The sequence below is a fragment of the Acanthochromis polyacanthus genome, chromosome 12 (assembly GCF_021347895.1).
Source record: "Acanthochromis polyacanthus isolate Apoly-LR-REF ecotype Palm Island chromosome 12, KAUST_Apoly_ChrSc, whole genome shotgun sequence".
NCBI classification, from domain to species: domain Eukaryota; kingdom Metazoa; phylum Chordata; class Actinopteri; family Pomacentridae; genus Acanthochromis; species Acanthochromis polyacanthus.
The window spans coordinates 29,111,009-29,128,839 of NC_067124.1; the positions used below are offsets into that span (position 1 = coordinate 29,111,009).

Sequence of the window (17,831 nt, forward strand, 5' to 3'; positions counted from 1 at the left end):
TATATGTGAGGATTTGTGTTTTTTGAATGTTTAGCTTATAACCAGAATATGAGTTATATTTGTTTAGGAGGGACATCAATTTAGCAATGCTTGAGTCAGGCCTTGTAATAAAAAGCAGGACGTCGTCTGCAAACATGCAAGTCTTATGTTCCTCTCCTCTGATCGTAATCCCTTTTATCTCAGAGTCCTCTCTAATTGCTTGGGCCAGGGGTTCAATAAAAAACGTAAATAAAGTCGGGCTAAGGGGACAGCCCTGGCGAGTCCCTCTTTCCAAATAGATGGTTTGCGACAAGTGTCCATTAACCTTAATCCTGGCTGTTGGAGAGAAGTATAACGCTCTAATACATTTAATAAAATCATCTTTGAAGCCAAATCTTGTAAGTACCTTGTACAGATATTCCCAACCCACTGAGTCAAAAGCCTTTTCGGCATCCAGACTAACCAGCATTGCACTGATGTTTTCTGATGTAATATGACTCATTACTTGTAGCGTTCTCCTTAAATTATCCTGTGTCTGTCTATTTAGTACAAAGCCTGTTTGGTCTAAATCTATCAGCTCCGGGACAATAAATTCCAATCTCTTAGATAGGATTGAAGCAAATAGTTTATAATCTATATTCAAAACTGAAATTGGTCTGTATGAGCTGCATTCCTTTTTATCTTTACCTTCTTTCGGGATGATAGAGATAACCGCTTCCTTCCATGATTGGGGAGCTTCCCCTGTTCTCAATGTATGGTTAAAACAATTAAGCAACACAGGTATTATTTGGAGTTTAAATGTTTTATACCATTCAGACGGGTATCCATCTGATCCCGGAGCCTTATTAGTTTTCAATCTTGAAATAGCTTTATTCAGTTCTTCTGCTGTTATCTCCGCCATAATTTCCTTATTCTGTTGTTCTCCTATAGATGGCAGGTCTAGTGAATTTAAAAAAGTCTCTATTGTTGTAATATCTGCCATGTCCGGTTGTGTATATAGGTCTTTATAATATAGTTCAAAAGCCCGTTGAATATCCTCTGGGTCACTACAAACCTTTTGTGTCTTGGGATTCCTAATCTTAGAAATTGTATTCTTTCCCCTTTGCTTTTGTATCCTCCAGGAAAGGAGTTTCATTGCTCTAGAACCTGTCTCATAATACCTTTGTTTAGTAAATTTAAGTTGTTTTTCAATTTCCTCATCATATATGCCATTTATTTCTTGTTTAATTTTATTTATTCTAGTTAATATCTGAGGGTCCTTTTGTTCAATATGTCTAATTTCTAATGACTTCATTTCTTCTTGTAGTTCAACAAGTCTTCTCTGTTTTTCCTTTTTCCGAAAAGCCGTGAGGGCGATAATTTTACCTCGAATGACTGCCTTTGCAGCGTCCCATAATGTGTTTGGGGACACCTCTCCATTATCATTATTTTTTAGATATGTTTCAAATTCCATCTGAATCTGGCTCTGCACTGTTTTGTCATTTAAAATGCTTGTGTTAAGTCTCCAAAGTGTGTTTTTCCGTTGATTACTTAGGTGCAGGTTGAGATATACCCCTGAATGATCAGATACGTCCCTTATTCCTATTTTACAATCCCTGACTCTGTGCCAATCTGATTTATACATAAACAAGTAATCAATTCGTGAATATACAGAGTGGCATGAGGAATAATAGGTGAATTGCTTTTCTCCCGGATGAGACTCCCTCCACACATCAATTAGACCCAGTTCCTTAAGCATCCGCTGGACTAGAATAGCATTTGGACTTTTCTTTTGACGCAGATTAGATGTATCTAATTTAGGTTGAAGTTGGACATTAAGATCGCCACCATAAATTAGAATTCCCCGTGTTTCCAAAACAATCAATTCGAACAATTTCTTAAAAAACATTTTTTACTCCCTGGGGGGGCATACACATTAAGTAAAGTTACTTCTTCATTGTTTAATTTGCCCTTTACCAAGACAAATCTCCCCTCCTTGTCTTTCACTTCTGAAATAAATTCAAAATTTACTGCATTGTGGATCAGTATGGCCACCCCCCTCCTGCGACCTGATATATGAGATGAATAATAGGTATTTTGAAATCCAAGTTTTTTAAGTTTTTCGTGTTCTAAAGAAGACAGATGCGTCTCTTGCCAAAAAATTACCTGTATCTTTTCTCGTTTCATTTTAGCTATAATTTTGTTCCTTTTAATTGGATTATGCAGCCCATTGACATTTAGCGTTACTATCTTATATTCCTGATGATGCATACAATCCTTTCAATTTGTATTCTCCTGTGCAACATTACCCATGATATCTCAAACAAGAACACTGAACAACAAAACAAAACCAAAGACTTCCAAGTCCGAAGTTCAACTAAAACCTCAAGTTGAGAGGAAATCCTCGTGTCCGTCGAGGGCCTCTCATCAGTATCAGAGAAGATGCTCTGTACTGTTAACATTCTTTTCAAATCAGGTTTCCCATAACCGGCATCAAGGTCCATCTTATCAAGCTCAGAAAATAATAATATTAAGTCTCTTTGTAAATTGTTAGAGAGTCAAGAAATACAAGAATAAAGACCTGTGAAAGCATTTTCCTTTTAAGTATAAAGTTCTGTGTAGACAAACTTGGGGGATTACTTAAACTCTCATAGTAGCTAGACAGAGTTCAAAGGTTCAGGGGCCCAAGTATTTAACTTGTAGGTATAAGGTTTAACTTAAACGGATCTGAGTGATAACAATATTAGCTCTCCTGATAGAGTGTGCAATAATAATTCCTCCCTGTTGCTTTGGGGATAATAACACTTTTCTTTTGAAGCCCAGTGTTAAAGGATAGGGTCCAAACTGGGGGGGTTAGTCCCAAATCACATATTTCAATTAACAGTCACTGGGTTTACCTTCTACAGGGGTACATGGCTCCAGCCACTTACCCCACCATAGAGTGGAGCTGTTTACGCTCAGGTGTCTCACTCCACTGCTGCCGATGCTCCCGGTGGAGCCCGCTGAAAGCTGCGCAGTCTCTCTCTTATCCGCCCCTGGTCCACCACCTGTCTGCGGCGCGCACCACCCGTCTTCTCCCACGTTGTCAATCTCCGCTGTCCCACCCCGGCTGAGACTGGCTCCTTAATAACAGAGGTTTTTAAGGGTGAAGGAAACAGGAGGAATTGTTAGGTTTGAATGTTGTGTTTGTAAAACCAGAAATCTCTTGTCTCTGTTCTTACTACAACAGGACACATTTGTGTTTTTCCAGTGAATTTAATATTTGTCTCATGAATGTTCTGACTGTTGCAGGTGGCAGCAGTGGCAGCTGTTAAACATCTGCTTTTGGAAACTCTGAATGATTTAAGCTTCCAGGAGCTCAAGAAATTCAGAATGTTCTTGCAGTCAATTTCCTCCCAGAAGAATCTCCAAAAACTCTTCATCAGTTCTTCATCAGACAGAACAGAAATAGTGGATCTGATGATGAAGGCATTTGGTCAACAGTCTGTGGAGGTGACCAGGGAGGTTTTCATGGACATGAACAGGACTGATCTGATTCAGAAGCTTCCAGAGATCATCTCAGGACAAAAAGGTGATTTTACTGTAAAGTCTGTGTCATCAGGATATAAAACCTGTAGTTAGTAAATCATTGATGAAATATCTATTTAATGTTAGTTGCAGGTTGTTTGTATCTGACTGTGCAGCTTATGTTTGTTTCAGTTTGCAGTGTATTTGTTTAATGAGATTTATTTTTCACGCATCATGTTAATGTTGATTGAACTTAAATGTATATATAGAATACAATCCTCTGAATCAGTTTTAAATGTCTTTTCTCCTCAGAGAAACACTCTGTGGATGAACCAGCTGCTGCATCAAGAGTAAGTGTGACTTTACACGACAACTTTGATTGAGTAGAAGCAGCTTGAAAATCCTCCTGATCCTGAAGATTACAAATGATGAAACAAATCAAAGCTGTGTTTTAAACTGGAGGCTTCTGACTGTTAAAGTTGAGCTCTTCATCAATTATGTTCTCCACCACTTCATTATCTACCACTGAAGATGACAAGTTGAAATGTCAGTAAGTTTTTGCAATTTGAAAACTTTTTAAAAAGACAATATATTTAAGATTAGAAATGTAGTGTATGTGTAGCTTTGATAATGTGTGAATCAGATCCTAAACATCAAGAGTCACAGTCAGAGAAACATGAATATTTTCTGTTTGGATCTGACAGAAAGTGAATCATGTTCAAGAAAAAAAAGTTAATCACCATCATTTCTTCAGATGTAACCAAGTGGACCATTGTCATGATCATTTTACAGAAAAAGACATAAACTTCTTGAAGCTCCTCATGTCCACAACACCAACACTGATGAAATACAAAGAGATACATCTTTAATTGTCCCAGTAGTGAAATGACAAATAATGTTTAATTTATCTTTTGAATTTCTCAGGAAGCAGCAGTGGCATCTGTCAGACAGATTCTTTGGAAGACACTGAAACATTTCAGTACCACAGAGTTCAATAAATTCAGGATTCTGCTGCAGTTCACCTCCTTCCAGAAAAACCTCCCAGGAATCCCACATGGCCAACTGTTTGAGGCAAAAACAGCTTACAGACTCATAGATCTGATGGAGGACATGTGGGGTGAACAGTCTGTGGAGGTGACCAGGGAGGTTTTAAAGGACATGAACAGGACTGATCTGATGCAGAAGCTGTCAGAGATCAGCTCTGAGCTTGAAGGTAAGACAAGATACTGTCACATTATAATGATGTGTGTCTCATAAATGTCTGACAAGTCCATTTTTATAATCCACAGTGACTATGGTCAAAATTTAATCTAAAAACTGTCAACAGGGATCAAAGCAAGAACAGAACATAAACACATGAAAGTCCATCATCTGAGTTACAGTTTTTGTTCAGATCTTTTAAAATCGTACATATTGCTATCAGTTCCATCCAGCACCATTCAGCATGGATGGAAAATCTTTCAACAGTTCTATGTATTATAATTATGTCTCTATTGAGAGAGTTTCAAGTGTCAATTTAGTCTTCAATTCTTTGAATGCTAAATCGTAATGAGGACTGATACTAAAATAACTTGTAACAGATGTTTTTGTGTTTGTTTTCTCCTCAGAGGAAGTGTGTCCTCCACTGGTCCAGAGAGTGAGTAACGTCACATCAGTCGACTTCACACAGCACAGATTTGATCACATCGATCACATCAGAGAGTAAAATTTTATTCAGAGAGGAATCTATGTTGACTTGTACTCATGACTAACTTTGACAGAGAAAGAAAATGAGAATATTGTCAAAGCAGATTAAAATAAATGTTTTTTATATGCAATTAGAAAAGACTGAACTGGTTAAACTTTCTGTCTGTTTTAAAATCAGGAGGCTCTTTAGTTTTTGTAGCTCGTTTTTTTCAAAGAGTTACAGGCAGAAAATAAATGGAAGTCATGAACTTTTCCACACAAATATGATCAAATTGTGAAAGGAAAAAGGAGCTACTTTGTTGTTCTGTAAGAAACTCACAGACATACAGACAGGTTTCCTGTAAGTTTTTTATTGCATCATTATCTTTTGTTCTACAGTTGATGTGATCTAAACACATTTACATTTGTGCAGCATTGATGAGATCTGAACAGAAACATCTGTAAGCGTCCCAGCTGAGAAGTTTTACTTTCTACACATCAACATTTGCTTTGAATTTACCAGGTGGAGACGATGGCGTCTGTTATTGAGCTGCTTTTGGAAACACTGGAGGATCTGAGTGATGAGGAGCTGATGGAGTTCAGGAGGCTCCTCTGGAATCACAAACCTCACTTATACGTGCAGTGGATGAGGATGGGGACAACAGACCACCAGGACACAGTGTTTATAACAGTACAGATTTATGGCCAAGAGTCAGTGGTGAAGACCAAGGAGGCTTTAGAGAAGATGAAGAGGATGGATCTGGTGCAGAAGCTGTCAGACAGAAGCTCAGGATTCAAAAGTAAGAAGATACAAAACATGTTAAAATCATAAAACAGGTAATTTGATGTAAAAAAAAAAATCCACTGTTTCAGTTTCAGTCTAAAAATGTATAATAGGAGGACAAAACTGACAATTCATACAGTTTTCATTGTTGGAGGGTTAACTGTAGTTTTGTGTGTTGAGCATTTGTCCAGATCCAAATATCCTGATACAAAGAGCTGATAGTTGTTCAGTCGTTCACTCATGAGTCTCTTTTCTCACTTTTCTCTTCAGAGAAACTCTCTGTGGATGAACGGCGCTCTGCACTGATCCAGAAAGTGAGTAACGTCACATCTGTCTGATGCAGTACGAGACAGCTTTCATTCAGCAGACACAGGTTGAATCCTCATTTTGAAGGTTTTCAAGATCAAACCCAAAGTGGTGGTTTGTGCTGGATGTTTGTGACAGAAGTGAAGCTGCCTTCAGGTTGAGCTCTTCAGCAGTAACTTTATCCAACAGTAATGTCAGCATGTCTTTACCACTGAGCATCAGATGAGGAAATGTCAGCATGAACACTTGGACTGTTTTTATTCTTCCACAGCAACGAGAAATCTGGAAAGTTTATCCATCAGAATCATCTACTTGTTGTTCATTAAATAATTTTTTGAAGAATTTAACAAGATGAGAGAGATAAGATGAAGGAAAGTGTTTTGAGGAACTTGATTGTTTTCAGTGTTTTTCAGCACAGAATGTGAACAGAGCTGCAGCCTGGAAATGAAACAATAGAATGCATTTCTAATGTATATTTCAATTGAATAACAGGTTTTTAAGGGTGAAGGAAACAGGAAGAATTGTTCGGTTTGAATGTTGTGTTCATAAAACCAGAAATCTCTTGTCTCTGTTCTTACTACAACAGGACACATTTGTGTTTTTCCAGTGAATTTAATATTTGTCTCATGAATGTTCTGACTGTTGCAGGTGGCAGCAGTGGCAGCTGTTAAACATCTGCTTTTGGAAACTCTGAATGATTTAAGCTTCCAGGAGCTCAAGAAATTCAGAATGTTCTTGCAGTCAATTTCCTCCCAGAAGAATCTCCAAAAACTCTTCATCAGTTCTTCATCAGACAGAACAGAAATAGTGGATCTGATGATGAAGGCATTTGGTCAACAGTCTGTGGAGGTGACCAGGGAAGTTTTCAGGCTTATGAACAGGACTGATCTGATTCAGAAGCTTCCAGAGATCATCTCAGGACAAAAAGGTGATTTTACTGTAAAGTCTGTGTCATCAGTTAGTAAATCATCAATGAAATATCTATTTAATGTTAGTTGCAGGTTGTTTGTATCTGACTGTGCAGCTTATGTTTGTTTCAGTTTGTAGTGTATTTGTTTAATGAGATTTATTTTTCATGCATCATGTTAATGTGGATTGAACTTAAATATATATACAGAAATTAGAATCCTCTGAGTCAGTTTTAAATGTCTTTTCTCCTCAGAGAAACACTCTGTGGATGAACCAGCTGCTGCATCAAGAGTAAGTGTGACTTTACACGACAACTTTGATTGAGTAGAAGCAGCTTGAAAATCCTCCTGATCCTGAAGATTACAAATGATGAAACAAATCAAAGCTGTGTTTTAAACTGGAGGCTTCTGACTGTTAAAGTTGAGCTCTTCATCAGTTATGTTCTCCACCACTTCATTATCTACCACTGAAGATGACAAGTTGAAATGTCAGTAAGTTTTTGCAATTTGAAAACTTTTTAAAAAGACAATATATTTAAGATTAGAAATGTAGTGTATGTGTAGCTTTGATAATGTGTGAATCAGATCCTAAACATCAAGAGTCACAGTCAGAGAAACATGAATATTTTCTGTTTGGATTTGACAGAAACTGAATCATGTTCAAGAAAACAAGATAATCACCATCATTTCTTCAGATGTAACCAAGTGGACCATTGTCATGATCATTTTACAGAAAAAGACAAACGTCTTGAAGCTCCTCATGTCCACAACACCAACACTGATGAAATACAAAGAGATGCATCTTTAACTATCCCAGTAATGAAATTACAAGTGATGTTTAATGTATCTTTTGAATTTCTCAGGAAGCAGCAGTGGCATCTGTGGGACAGATTCTTTGGAAGACACTGAAACATTTCAGTACCAATGTGTTCAATAAATTCAGGATTCTGCTGCAGTTCACCTCCTTCCAGAAAAACCTCCCAGAAATCCCACAGCATCGACTGCTTTATACAGACACAACTGACAAACTCATAGATCTGATGGAGGACATGTGGGGTGAACAGTCTGTGGAGGTGACCAGGGAGGTTTTAAAGGACATGAACAGGACTGATCTGGTGCAGAAGCTGTCAGAGATCAGCTCTGAGCCTGAAGGTAAGACAAGATACTGTCACATTACAAAGATGTGTGTCTCATAAATGTCTGACAAGTACATTTTTTTTGAATTAACAATGACTGTTCAAAGTTTAAACAAAGAGAGAACTATCAACAGGGGTCAAAGCACTAACAGAACATAAACACATATGAAAGTCCATCATCTGAGTTTCAGTTTTTGTTCAGATCTTTTAAAATCATGCATATTGCTATCAAATCCATCCAGCACCATTCAGCATGGATGGAAAATCTTCCAACAGTTCTACCTATTATAATTATTTCTCTGTTAAGGAGTTTTAAGTGTCTCGTTGGTGTGAAATCTTTTGAATTCTAAATCCTCATGAAGCCTGATGCTAAAATAACTTATAACAGATGTTTTTGTGTTTGTTTTCTCCTCAGAGGAAGTGTGTCCTCCACTGGTCCAGAGAGTGAGTAACGTCACATCAGTCGACTTCACACAGCACAGATTTGATTGAATAGATGAAGACTGAGAATCATGTTGACCTTAAACAGAAGAAATTGTTGTGACTCAGTCTGCCTTGTTAGGGCCAGTGATGATCAGGCAGATTTGTGACACATTTTGTCAAAAATCGATTCTGGATCAAAACTTGGAGTCTTCAAAAAGTTCTCAAAGAATAAGTCTTCAAGCAGTCTTCAGAGTCTGATGCGAGTAATGTTTATTCCATACAGAGGCTGTAAAAACAAACATGAGCAAATTCTCGAGATTTTCACTGCCGAATCAAAGCATTGCATCGTCTTTTATATCTTTGCAAATTCCTTCTAAACACACCTCTTCCATTCTGGAAAGCCACAACCCATCGTCTTTAGACCCAATCAGGATACACATGAAGTAACTGTATCAAAAGTTAATCCACCTCCTCTTATTATTTCTGCTAGATTGGCATTATATCTCCTTAGAGGACATGAACTTCCTGTCTCATGCCTTATATGGGCACCCATAGGCTTCATTAGGATTGTTTAGTTTACTCATAACTTCAGTTGACCTGTCGGGTCTCCCCATCTTATCTTTGTTAGCTCTTCAATTTGATTCACTCATCCCATCTGTCTAATTTTATCCTTTGTTCACTCTTAAAATGCCACAACAAAATACAAATAAAATTCAAAATTTTCCTCACATTTTTCTGTTAAAGAACAAACACAGACTATGTTCTGCAGACATGAAACATAATTGATCAAAACATTAATGTTAAAATCAACTTCTTCAGTAAAAAACATACTTTATTCATTACTTCTCATTAATGTTTGATCTTCACTGTTCAGCATCATGGTATTCACAGAGTTTGACATTGGAATAATTACATTGAAATAATAATAAAACTTATATGTGTGGTGGAAGTGGATGAAGGTAACAGATCAGCGTGTTCACAGTGTTTTTAGCAAGATTTCAAGATCAAACCCAAAGTGGTGATTTGTGCTGGATGTTTGTGACAGAAGTGAAGCTGCCTTCAGGTTGAGCTCTTCAGCAGTAACTTTATCCAACAGTAATGTCACCATGTCTTTACCACTGAGCATCAGATGAGGAAATGTCAGCATGAACACTTGGACTGTTTTTATTCTTCAACAGCAACGAGAAATCTGGAAAGTTTATCCATCAGAAACATCCACTTATTGTTCATTCAACGATGACAGTGTTTGGCAGCACAGAATGTGAACACAGCTGCAGGATGTAAATGAAGCAGTACAATGCATTAATAATGTGTCTTTAAAATGATTAATTAATCTTTTTAAGGGTGAAGGAAACAGGAACAATTAAGTTTGAACTTTGTGTTCTTTAATCAGAATAATGTTCTCCACCACTGAATTCTCTACTACTGAAGATGACTGGAGGAAATTTACTTACTTTACTTTAGGGTTAGGGTAAGGGTTAGGGGTTAGGTATGAATGGGAGTCAACTTTTTTTTTATTTGAGGAACTTTAAAAAGACAAGCATTTAAAATTAATTACCACATATATGTAAGATGTTATTAATGTAAAAATCGGATATTAAACAACTGAAAGTAGCTCAAAAAAGAACAGAATTAAGGTTTTGCAGGAGCCCAGTCAAAGTCCAGAATCCAAATAAAGACCTTCAAAGGGCAGTTCTTGATCGAAAACCATCTAATGTGACCAAAAAAATCTATTCTGCAGAAAAAATTAGTCAGATTTCCTCCATGGGGATCTTAAAGACTGATCACAAGCTATGGCAAACGTTTAACTGCAGTTCTTGCTGCCAGAAGGGGTCCAACCAGTTACTAGTTTTAGGGGAGCAATTACTTTTTCACATGGTTGATATAAGTTTTCAATAAATCGTCATTTAAAATCTGCATTTTGTGTAATAACAAATAAATTTATAAAAATATATCTAATAATAAGTAAATATAAATATTAATTTGGTGAATTGGAACATTTAAGTATGAGGTGTATAGAACAATAGAAGACATTGGGAACGGAGCAAATTAATTTTTCACAGCACTTTATATCATGCAGTCTTTTGTGACTCCTGTAAGTCTTAATTTTGTAAGATGGAATCACTGAAACACATTTATATTAGATCCTCTGGAAATGTGACAAAACCTGCTCATTGTGATCACTTTGAATCCACCAGGAAGTACCCATGACATCAATTCCAGAGGAACTTCAGGAAACACTGAAAGATTTAAATGATGCAGAGCTTAACCATTTCAAGTGGATCCTACAGAAGACTGTAAGACAGAGAGGCCTTCCAAGAATATTAAGTTCCAGAATGGAGAGTGCAGACAGAGCTGATGTTGTGGATCTGATGGTAGCGATGTACAGTGAGCAGTCTGTGGACATGACCAGAGAGGTTTTCAGGAAGATGAACAGGACTGATCTGGTGCAGAAGCTGCCAGAGATCAGCTCAGCATCCAAAGGTAAGTTATGTGAAGAACAAATATCAATAATTTGGTCTATAGAGTGTGGTCTGTAGTATTTTACAATTGCCATGAAGTTTAGTTTATACATTGAAGAACCCCTGAAGATGAATCCCAGTGACTTCATCTGTGCCTGGACTTTTCATCTTGTTCTACCAGCAGGCTAATGTTGTTAGTTTTTAGTAAAATATATCAGACTTCAGTATTTTTGGTGACATTAATTTTATTTTTCACATTTCTTAGATTTACTCACCTATAATTGTACATGACAAAAGCATTTCTTCACTCAGCATCATGTCCTGTTTCACTTGTTTTTATGTTAGAGCAGCATTATGTAGCACATGGTGATACAGCAGCAAGACTTATTGACAGTTGTCATTTAATTTGATACATCAACATCATTTTAACTAAGTTTTGTATCCCAACAAGGAGCTTCCAGAAGCTTGGAGCCGAAGGGTTGTGGAAGTGTTGTGGTAAGTCCTAATATTCACTAATTTATTCATTTAATTTATCTTCCATTCATTTGTTCACTGAAAATGTCATGAAACATCTTCACTTATTTCCAAAAGCAGCAGGACTCCAGTGTTTGGACTAAACTGGAGCCTGAGGTGAACAATGCAGATACAGACGAGGCTCCAACTTACAGGTAAAAATAACCTCTAACACAGATTTGTTTCTTCATCACAATCTACCACTTCTTGATCAGGTTTAAATCATGCCTTTGGGGAGGCCAGTCTAAAACCTTAATTCTAGCTTGATCTAGCAATTTCTTCACCACTTTTGATGTGTGTTTAAGATCATTGTCTTGCTGAAACACAGAACTGTGTCCAACACCCAACCTTCTGATTTCAGGTTTTATTGAGGAATGTGGAGGTAATCTTCCTTCTTTGTTATTCCATTTACTTGATATAAAGAACCAATTCCAAACAGTTGTAGCCTCAGAGCATAATACTGCCACCACCATGCTTAGCAGTAAAGTTGGTATTCTTGGGGTAAAAGGCCTCACCTTCTCTCCTCCAAATAGAATTGTGGTCATTATGGGCAATTATCTCAGTTTTTGTTCCATCTGATCACAGAAGTTTCCTCCAGAAGACCTTTTCTGTGCCCATGTGATTGGGAGCAAAGTTTAGTTGAACTTTAAGGTGCTGCTTCTGGAGGAAGAGCTTCCTTCTTGCATGGCGGCCTCTCAGCTCATGGTGGACATTAACATCTGTGTTCCAGCAACTCTAATTCAGTGATTCAGTGATTCTTGGTTGACTCTTAATCAACCTGACCAAATGTCTTTCAGGTGATAGTTTGTGTTTTCTTCCCGATCATAACAGTGACTCAACTGTATCGTTCACTTCATGCTTACAAACAACTGTTTGCACTGACGATTTTAACATCCGAAGCTGCTTTTAAATGGCTTCAAGTGACTTTCTTCATTTGTTTAAGTCAGTGATTGTTTTTCAGATCTATGCTGAGCTCCTTAGACTTTCTTATTGTAATGTTCGTGGCAGAGTCTAATGAGTGTATGAAATAGATCATTTTTCAATTTGCTCAGAGAAGTCAGCAGCTGTACTCAATCGTAATCACTCACAACTCAGCTAAACTTGTTTTTTGAATTTACATTTCAGTCTGCAGTCTGAAGCAGGACACTTTGAATGCAGTGTCTCTGGCTTGCGCTGGGTCTGTGAGGAAAACGCCAGCTTTAAGTACCACCTCTGCTCTTGGGGAGGACACATGGAGAGGATGAAAAGCAGACAGTACATGCCTGCAGGTGCCCTAATAGACATCTCAGTCATTGCTGGGAAGTTATATGAAGTATACCTGCCACACTGGATCTGCATCGGTAAGAGGACGTGGAGAAAACACTTTACATGTATTAACTCTGTACATTTCTGACATTCTGATGCAAACCTTTTCTTCTCACTGTATGTACCTGATGTGGATTTTGTGCAGAGGACAACCCTAAAATATTGGACAAGTTTGCTGTCCTCCACATAGATGAGTGTGGAGATGTTGTGGAAAAAGCGTCTGAGGTCACAGCATCACATGTGAAGTTAACTGAGCCAATTTTCTCTCCGTGGGGTTCCTTGATAGAAATTTTCTTTCCTACGAAAATCGAATGTAACGTGTTAATGTACTATGAACCCAACACAAGTTTCCTGAAGCTCCACGTCTATGTGATCCCACTCGATCCTGCTCTACAACAGGTTAGTGAACATTTAAGTGTCACAAATATATAACCTAGTGTGGCACCAAAGCCAGCAGCAGAGTATTGGGCTAGTTTTAGCAATGACAACAAAGTGGAACTGTGAGCATTGCTCTGTCATAAAAAGTAAAGGTGGACATTTGAAGTATTGGAAAAATTCATTCTCAGTAATCTTGAAGCAGCATTGTTGTTACATTGTTTTTCCACAGAAGGTGGACAAAGAAGAATCTTCCAGTGGATATGAGAAAATAGTCAAAAAGCCACGCCCAGACAAGTACCTACAAATGCAGCAAGGTTTCACCCTCACAGCTGACATAGACACAGCAGAAATTCAACCAAAGGTACAGTTTGTACTTTAATGTAAGACTGGAGACCATCAGCATTTGGATATTCTAACCTCATTAGTAATCATTACTACTTTACTACATGAATACTCAGTACAACTCGGAGTGTATTTTGTTCTTAACTACACCTGTGTAAAGTTTTGTGACTGCAAAGTTACTGTAGAACTTATTCACCACTGCTGAAAGTTTCTACTTTTATTGCTTTTCAACATGGAATTGTGGTCAATTTAATGAGATGACAAGATTTTACCAAAAAAAAATTTTTTTTCCAAAGTGAAAACGGATATATGCAAATGAATGACAATTAATTCAAAAAATTAAATGTAAAATAAATGATTATGTACGTATTCACTCGTTTTTACATTTTTAGTGACTCGCCTAACTCATCACAGGTGCAGCCAATTACTGTTCAAAGTAACACACTTAGTGAAATGGAGGTCATCTGAATTCAGTGAAAGTGTTTCAGTGGATGTGGCACTCAGACTCCTGTATCTGGAAGGTCCAGTCACTAGTGAGTCAGTATTCCTGGCTACATCTACAGCATGAAGAGAAAAGAACAAATCAAGCAACTCTGTGAGAAGGTTATTGAAAAGCATAAATCAGGGGATAGATACAAGACAATGTCAAAGTCACTGATAATCCCTTGGACTGCACAGTGGCTTGGTGGTTAGCATCGTCACCTTGCAGCTAGAAGATGGGGGCTCTTTCTAGTGCTCTTTCTGCAGTTTTGAGTTTGCGTGTTCTCCCTGTAGTGTGGGTTTTCTCCGACTTCCTCCTGCAGTCCAAAAACATGCTCAGATTAATTGGTGACTATAAATTGTCCGTAGGTGTGAATGTGAATGTGTTTGTTTGTCTGGATTGAATTGAAATAAATTGAAATGAACTGTGTATGTAGCCCTGTGATAGACAGGTGACCTGACCAAGGTGCCCCCTGTCTTCGCCCTAAGTCAGCTGGGATAGACTCCAGTCCCCCTGTGACCCTAATGAGGATTCAGCAGTGTATAGATAATTGATGGTAGGATGATTATCCCTTGGAATCCATTTAAATCCATCATTAAGAAATAATGATACATGTGTAATTCGTCCTTAATAACGGACCATGCAAGAAAAAAGACAAGTGAAAGTGGCCACCAAGACACCTATGACTCCACTGAGAGCGTTACAAGCTTCAGCGGCTGTGATGGGACAGACTGTACCCTTAAGTGTTGCCTGTCCTTTGACACAAAACACTACATCCTCATAAATTGAACCATCTCTTTTGGAGGCATGGTGGTGGCAGCATCATGAAGAAAGGATGCTTCTTGGCTGCAGGCTCCTAAAGACTTGCAAAGGCAGAAGGTGAAATAATTGCAACAAAGTAAAGGGAAATCCTGGAGGACTACCTAACACAAAAGGACTAACACTTGAAAAAGATTTTGTTTTTAAGCAAGAGAATGACTCAAAGCTTACATTCCAAGCTACAAATAATGACAATAAGATGAATTTCCTGGAGTGACCGACACAGAGCCCAGACTTCAGTCCAACAGAGAATTTGTGGTTGGACTTGAAAAGGACTGTTCATTGAGTTGTTAGTTCACTTAACTGAGTTGTCGTATGAAGAAGAATGGGCTAAAATTGCAGCATTCAGATGTTAAGGCTAATTGAGACCTATCCGCACAGGCTCAGTGCTGTCGCTGCAGACAAAGGTGCTTTGACTAAATATTGACTGGAAGTGGGCGAATACTTGTGCAACTGCTTGTTTTACTATTTTTAGATGACAATACTTTGTCGCAATTTGTTTTTTTTTTCATTAAAGAGCTGTTTTTGTAATTTGTAATTAAATTTTTCCCACAATTCAATGTTGAAAAGCAATGAAAAGGGCAAACTTCCAAGGTGATGAATGCATCTTATTGACGTTGTATCTTGTGCAGTTTGATGGTATCGCAATAATGACGTCTTTCCTCGAGCATATAAACACCTGACAAAGTATCCAAGTCATTAATTTCAGTGGTTATAACTTATCTCTGTATATCAAAATTAAATATTTAGGTTTTTCCACTAAAATAATTTCTTCCTGCTTTAGAATGTGCAGTTCTATGAAGTCCCTGCCTTTCTCCACATTCATTCCCCACTCACTGCAGCTAGAGCCACCCTTTCACTCTGCTCAAACACTGTAAAACTGCTCTACTATGACAAGTTCTAATACTGGAGTAATTCAGCCATTAACTTTGGAACCAGAAACCGATTCTAAAGGGGAATAATGTTACCCTGCAAACTGACAGGATTGGTTCTTGAGGTTTGTTATGTATGACAAGTCTGAATATGTCTTTCAACTGTCATTGACACACTGCAGTTTTAAGGTGGAAATGCATAGCCATGGTGTTGAACATAACATCATAAAAGAAACAGTACATGAACATGTTAGCAAGGCTAAAGAAAAAAGTTTTCCCCACATGGGGTTTAGTTCTTGTTGGGGGTATTTTGCCGGCATAGTTGGGTACACTCACCTTGAGAGAGAGACTTGCTAGAAACTATAGAAAGTGGTTCTAAGTGACCAGCTTTATCCAATGATGAAGCACTTCTGTCTGATATTAGTGGTGCCATACATGACATTGCCTCCTTCCTGGCTCTGAAGAGCCCAGTGTTCATTTTATCTGTTGACCAATCAGGAATCAACCTAGTTTGACCCAGAACCTCCATCTTTTCTCAGAGTTTATGATTGAATCATACTAACTCCTCATCCTTTTATGTTATATTTTTAAACAGGAAATAACCCTCAGGTATGACAACCAAGACCCAAACTTCTATGAAGTGTACATTGAGAATCCAGACAGAAAGTTTAACATGACACTACACCCTTCCTCAAAGAAGACTGAAGCAGTTTGGACCTGCAAAATTCGAAAAGGTCAGTGATTATAAAACAGCATTACCTACGCTATTTGAAGACGATCATTAGATCTAATATATGGAAAATAAACGGAATAGAGCCAAATCACCTTTCATGTGACACTAATCAGAAGACACAGTCTGGATGTAACAACTTCATTTATGTGTTTACTTGCCCTTTGAATAAACACCAATTTACTTAATTCCATGAAAAGTCTGAAATCCATAAATAGTCATTGACAAAAGTTTCCATACACTTGAAAAGATCGTAGCTATGTCATGACAGGTCTTTAGTTTCGAATGACTCCTATAACTCTGAATTTCCTTGAAAGGAATCACTGAAACTTTTGCATCTTTGACACACACACACACACACCACACACACACACACACACACACACACACACACACTATGTTTATCTATCATTGTGGGACATACCATTGACTCCCATTCATACCTAACCCTAACCCTTACCCTAACCTTAACCCAGACCAAAACAATGCCTAACCCCTAAAGAAACGTTTTGCACTTTTACTTTTTTCAGTAACAACAACATGGCCAAGAAAACACCTGTTTAAACTTGTGGGGACTGAATGAGGTCCCCACAAGTGACATTGTTTTTGGTTTTCCCTCAGTTGTGGGGACATTTGGTCCCACAAGTATAAGCCAGCACCTGACCACACACAGACACACAGACACACACACAGACACACACACAGACACACACCACAACACACACACACACACACACACACACACACACACACACACAGTAAAATGCATTTTAGGTTTGATTTATAGATTTTGTTGAAGGTCTTCTAGAATGTGACTAAATTGCTGGCTCAAAATATCTGTACAGAAATTTCTAAAAATGGGTTGATAAGTTAAAAATAACTGTAAATACACCATATATTGCCAAAAGTATTCGCTCACCTGCCATTGATTCGCATATGAATGGTAATAGTGAACATCCCATATCCTAATCCATTGGTGCTTCAATCTGCACGTCTGTCCTACCCCATTTGTAGCTTATACAAGCTTTCAAATTCTTCTGGGAAGCAGTCCACATAGGTTTAGAAGTGTGTTTATTACGTATTCTTTTGACCATTCTTCCAGAAGCGCATTTGTGAGGTCATACACTAATGTTGGACGAGACGGTTCTAGCTCTCTGTCATCCGCTCTAATCACATCCCCAAAGGTGTTCTATGGGTGGAGGTCACGGACTCATGTGCAGGCCAGTCGAGTTCATTCACACC

The 17,831-nt window shown here is 38.0% G+C and overlaps 1 protein-coding gene across 4 annotated transcripts in view; it reads left to right on the forward strand.

Annotated features, from left to right (window-relative positions):
• The window catches only part of LOC110968873 (uncharacterized), a 63,330-nt gene that overhangs the window by 14,512 nt on the left and 30,987 nt on the right, over positions 1–17,831 (forward strand). For 2 of the 4 annotated variants that reach the window (XM_051956773.1, XM_051956772.1), the window contains exons 6-14: positions 3,250–3,529; positions 3,778–3,815; positions 4,390–4,678; positions 5,073–5,101; positions 5,654–5,930; positions 6,185–6,228; positions 6,869–7,148; positions 7,383–7,420; positions 7,992–8,280. In XM_051956773.1, coding sequence (XP_051812733.1) covers positions 3,250–3,529; positions 3,778–3,815; positions 4,390–4,678; positions 5,073–5,101; positions 5,654–5,930; positions 6,185–6,228; positions 6,869–7,148; positions 7,383–7,420; positions 7,992–8,280 — 1,564 coding nt within the window. Of the gene's footprint in view, positions 1–3,249; positions 3,530–3,777; positions 3,816–4,389; positions 4,679–5,072; positions 5,102–5,653; positions 5,931–6,184; positions 6,229–6,868; positions 7,149–7,382; positions 7,421–7,991; positions 8,281–8,679; positions 8,709–10,885; positions 11,172–11,600; positions 11,645–11,740; positions 11,818–17,831 lie in introns of all 4 variants that reach the window. The other 2 variants (XM_051956770.1, XM_051956771.1) reach the window with 2 other exon arrangements.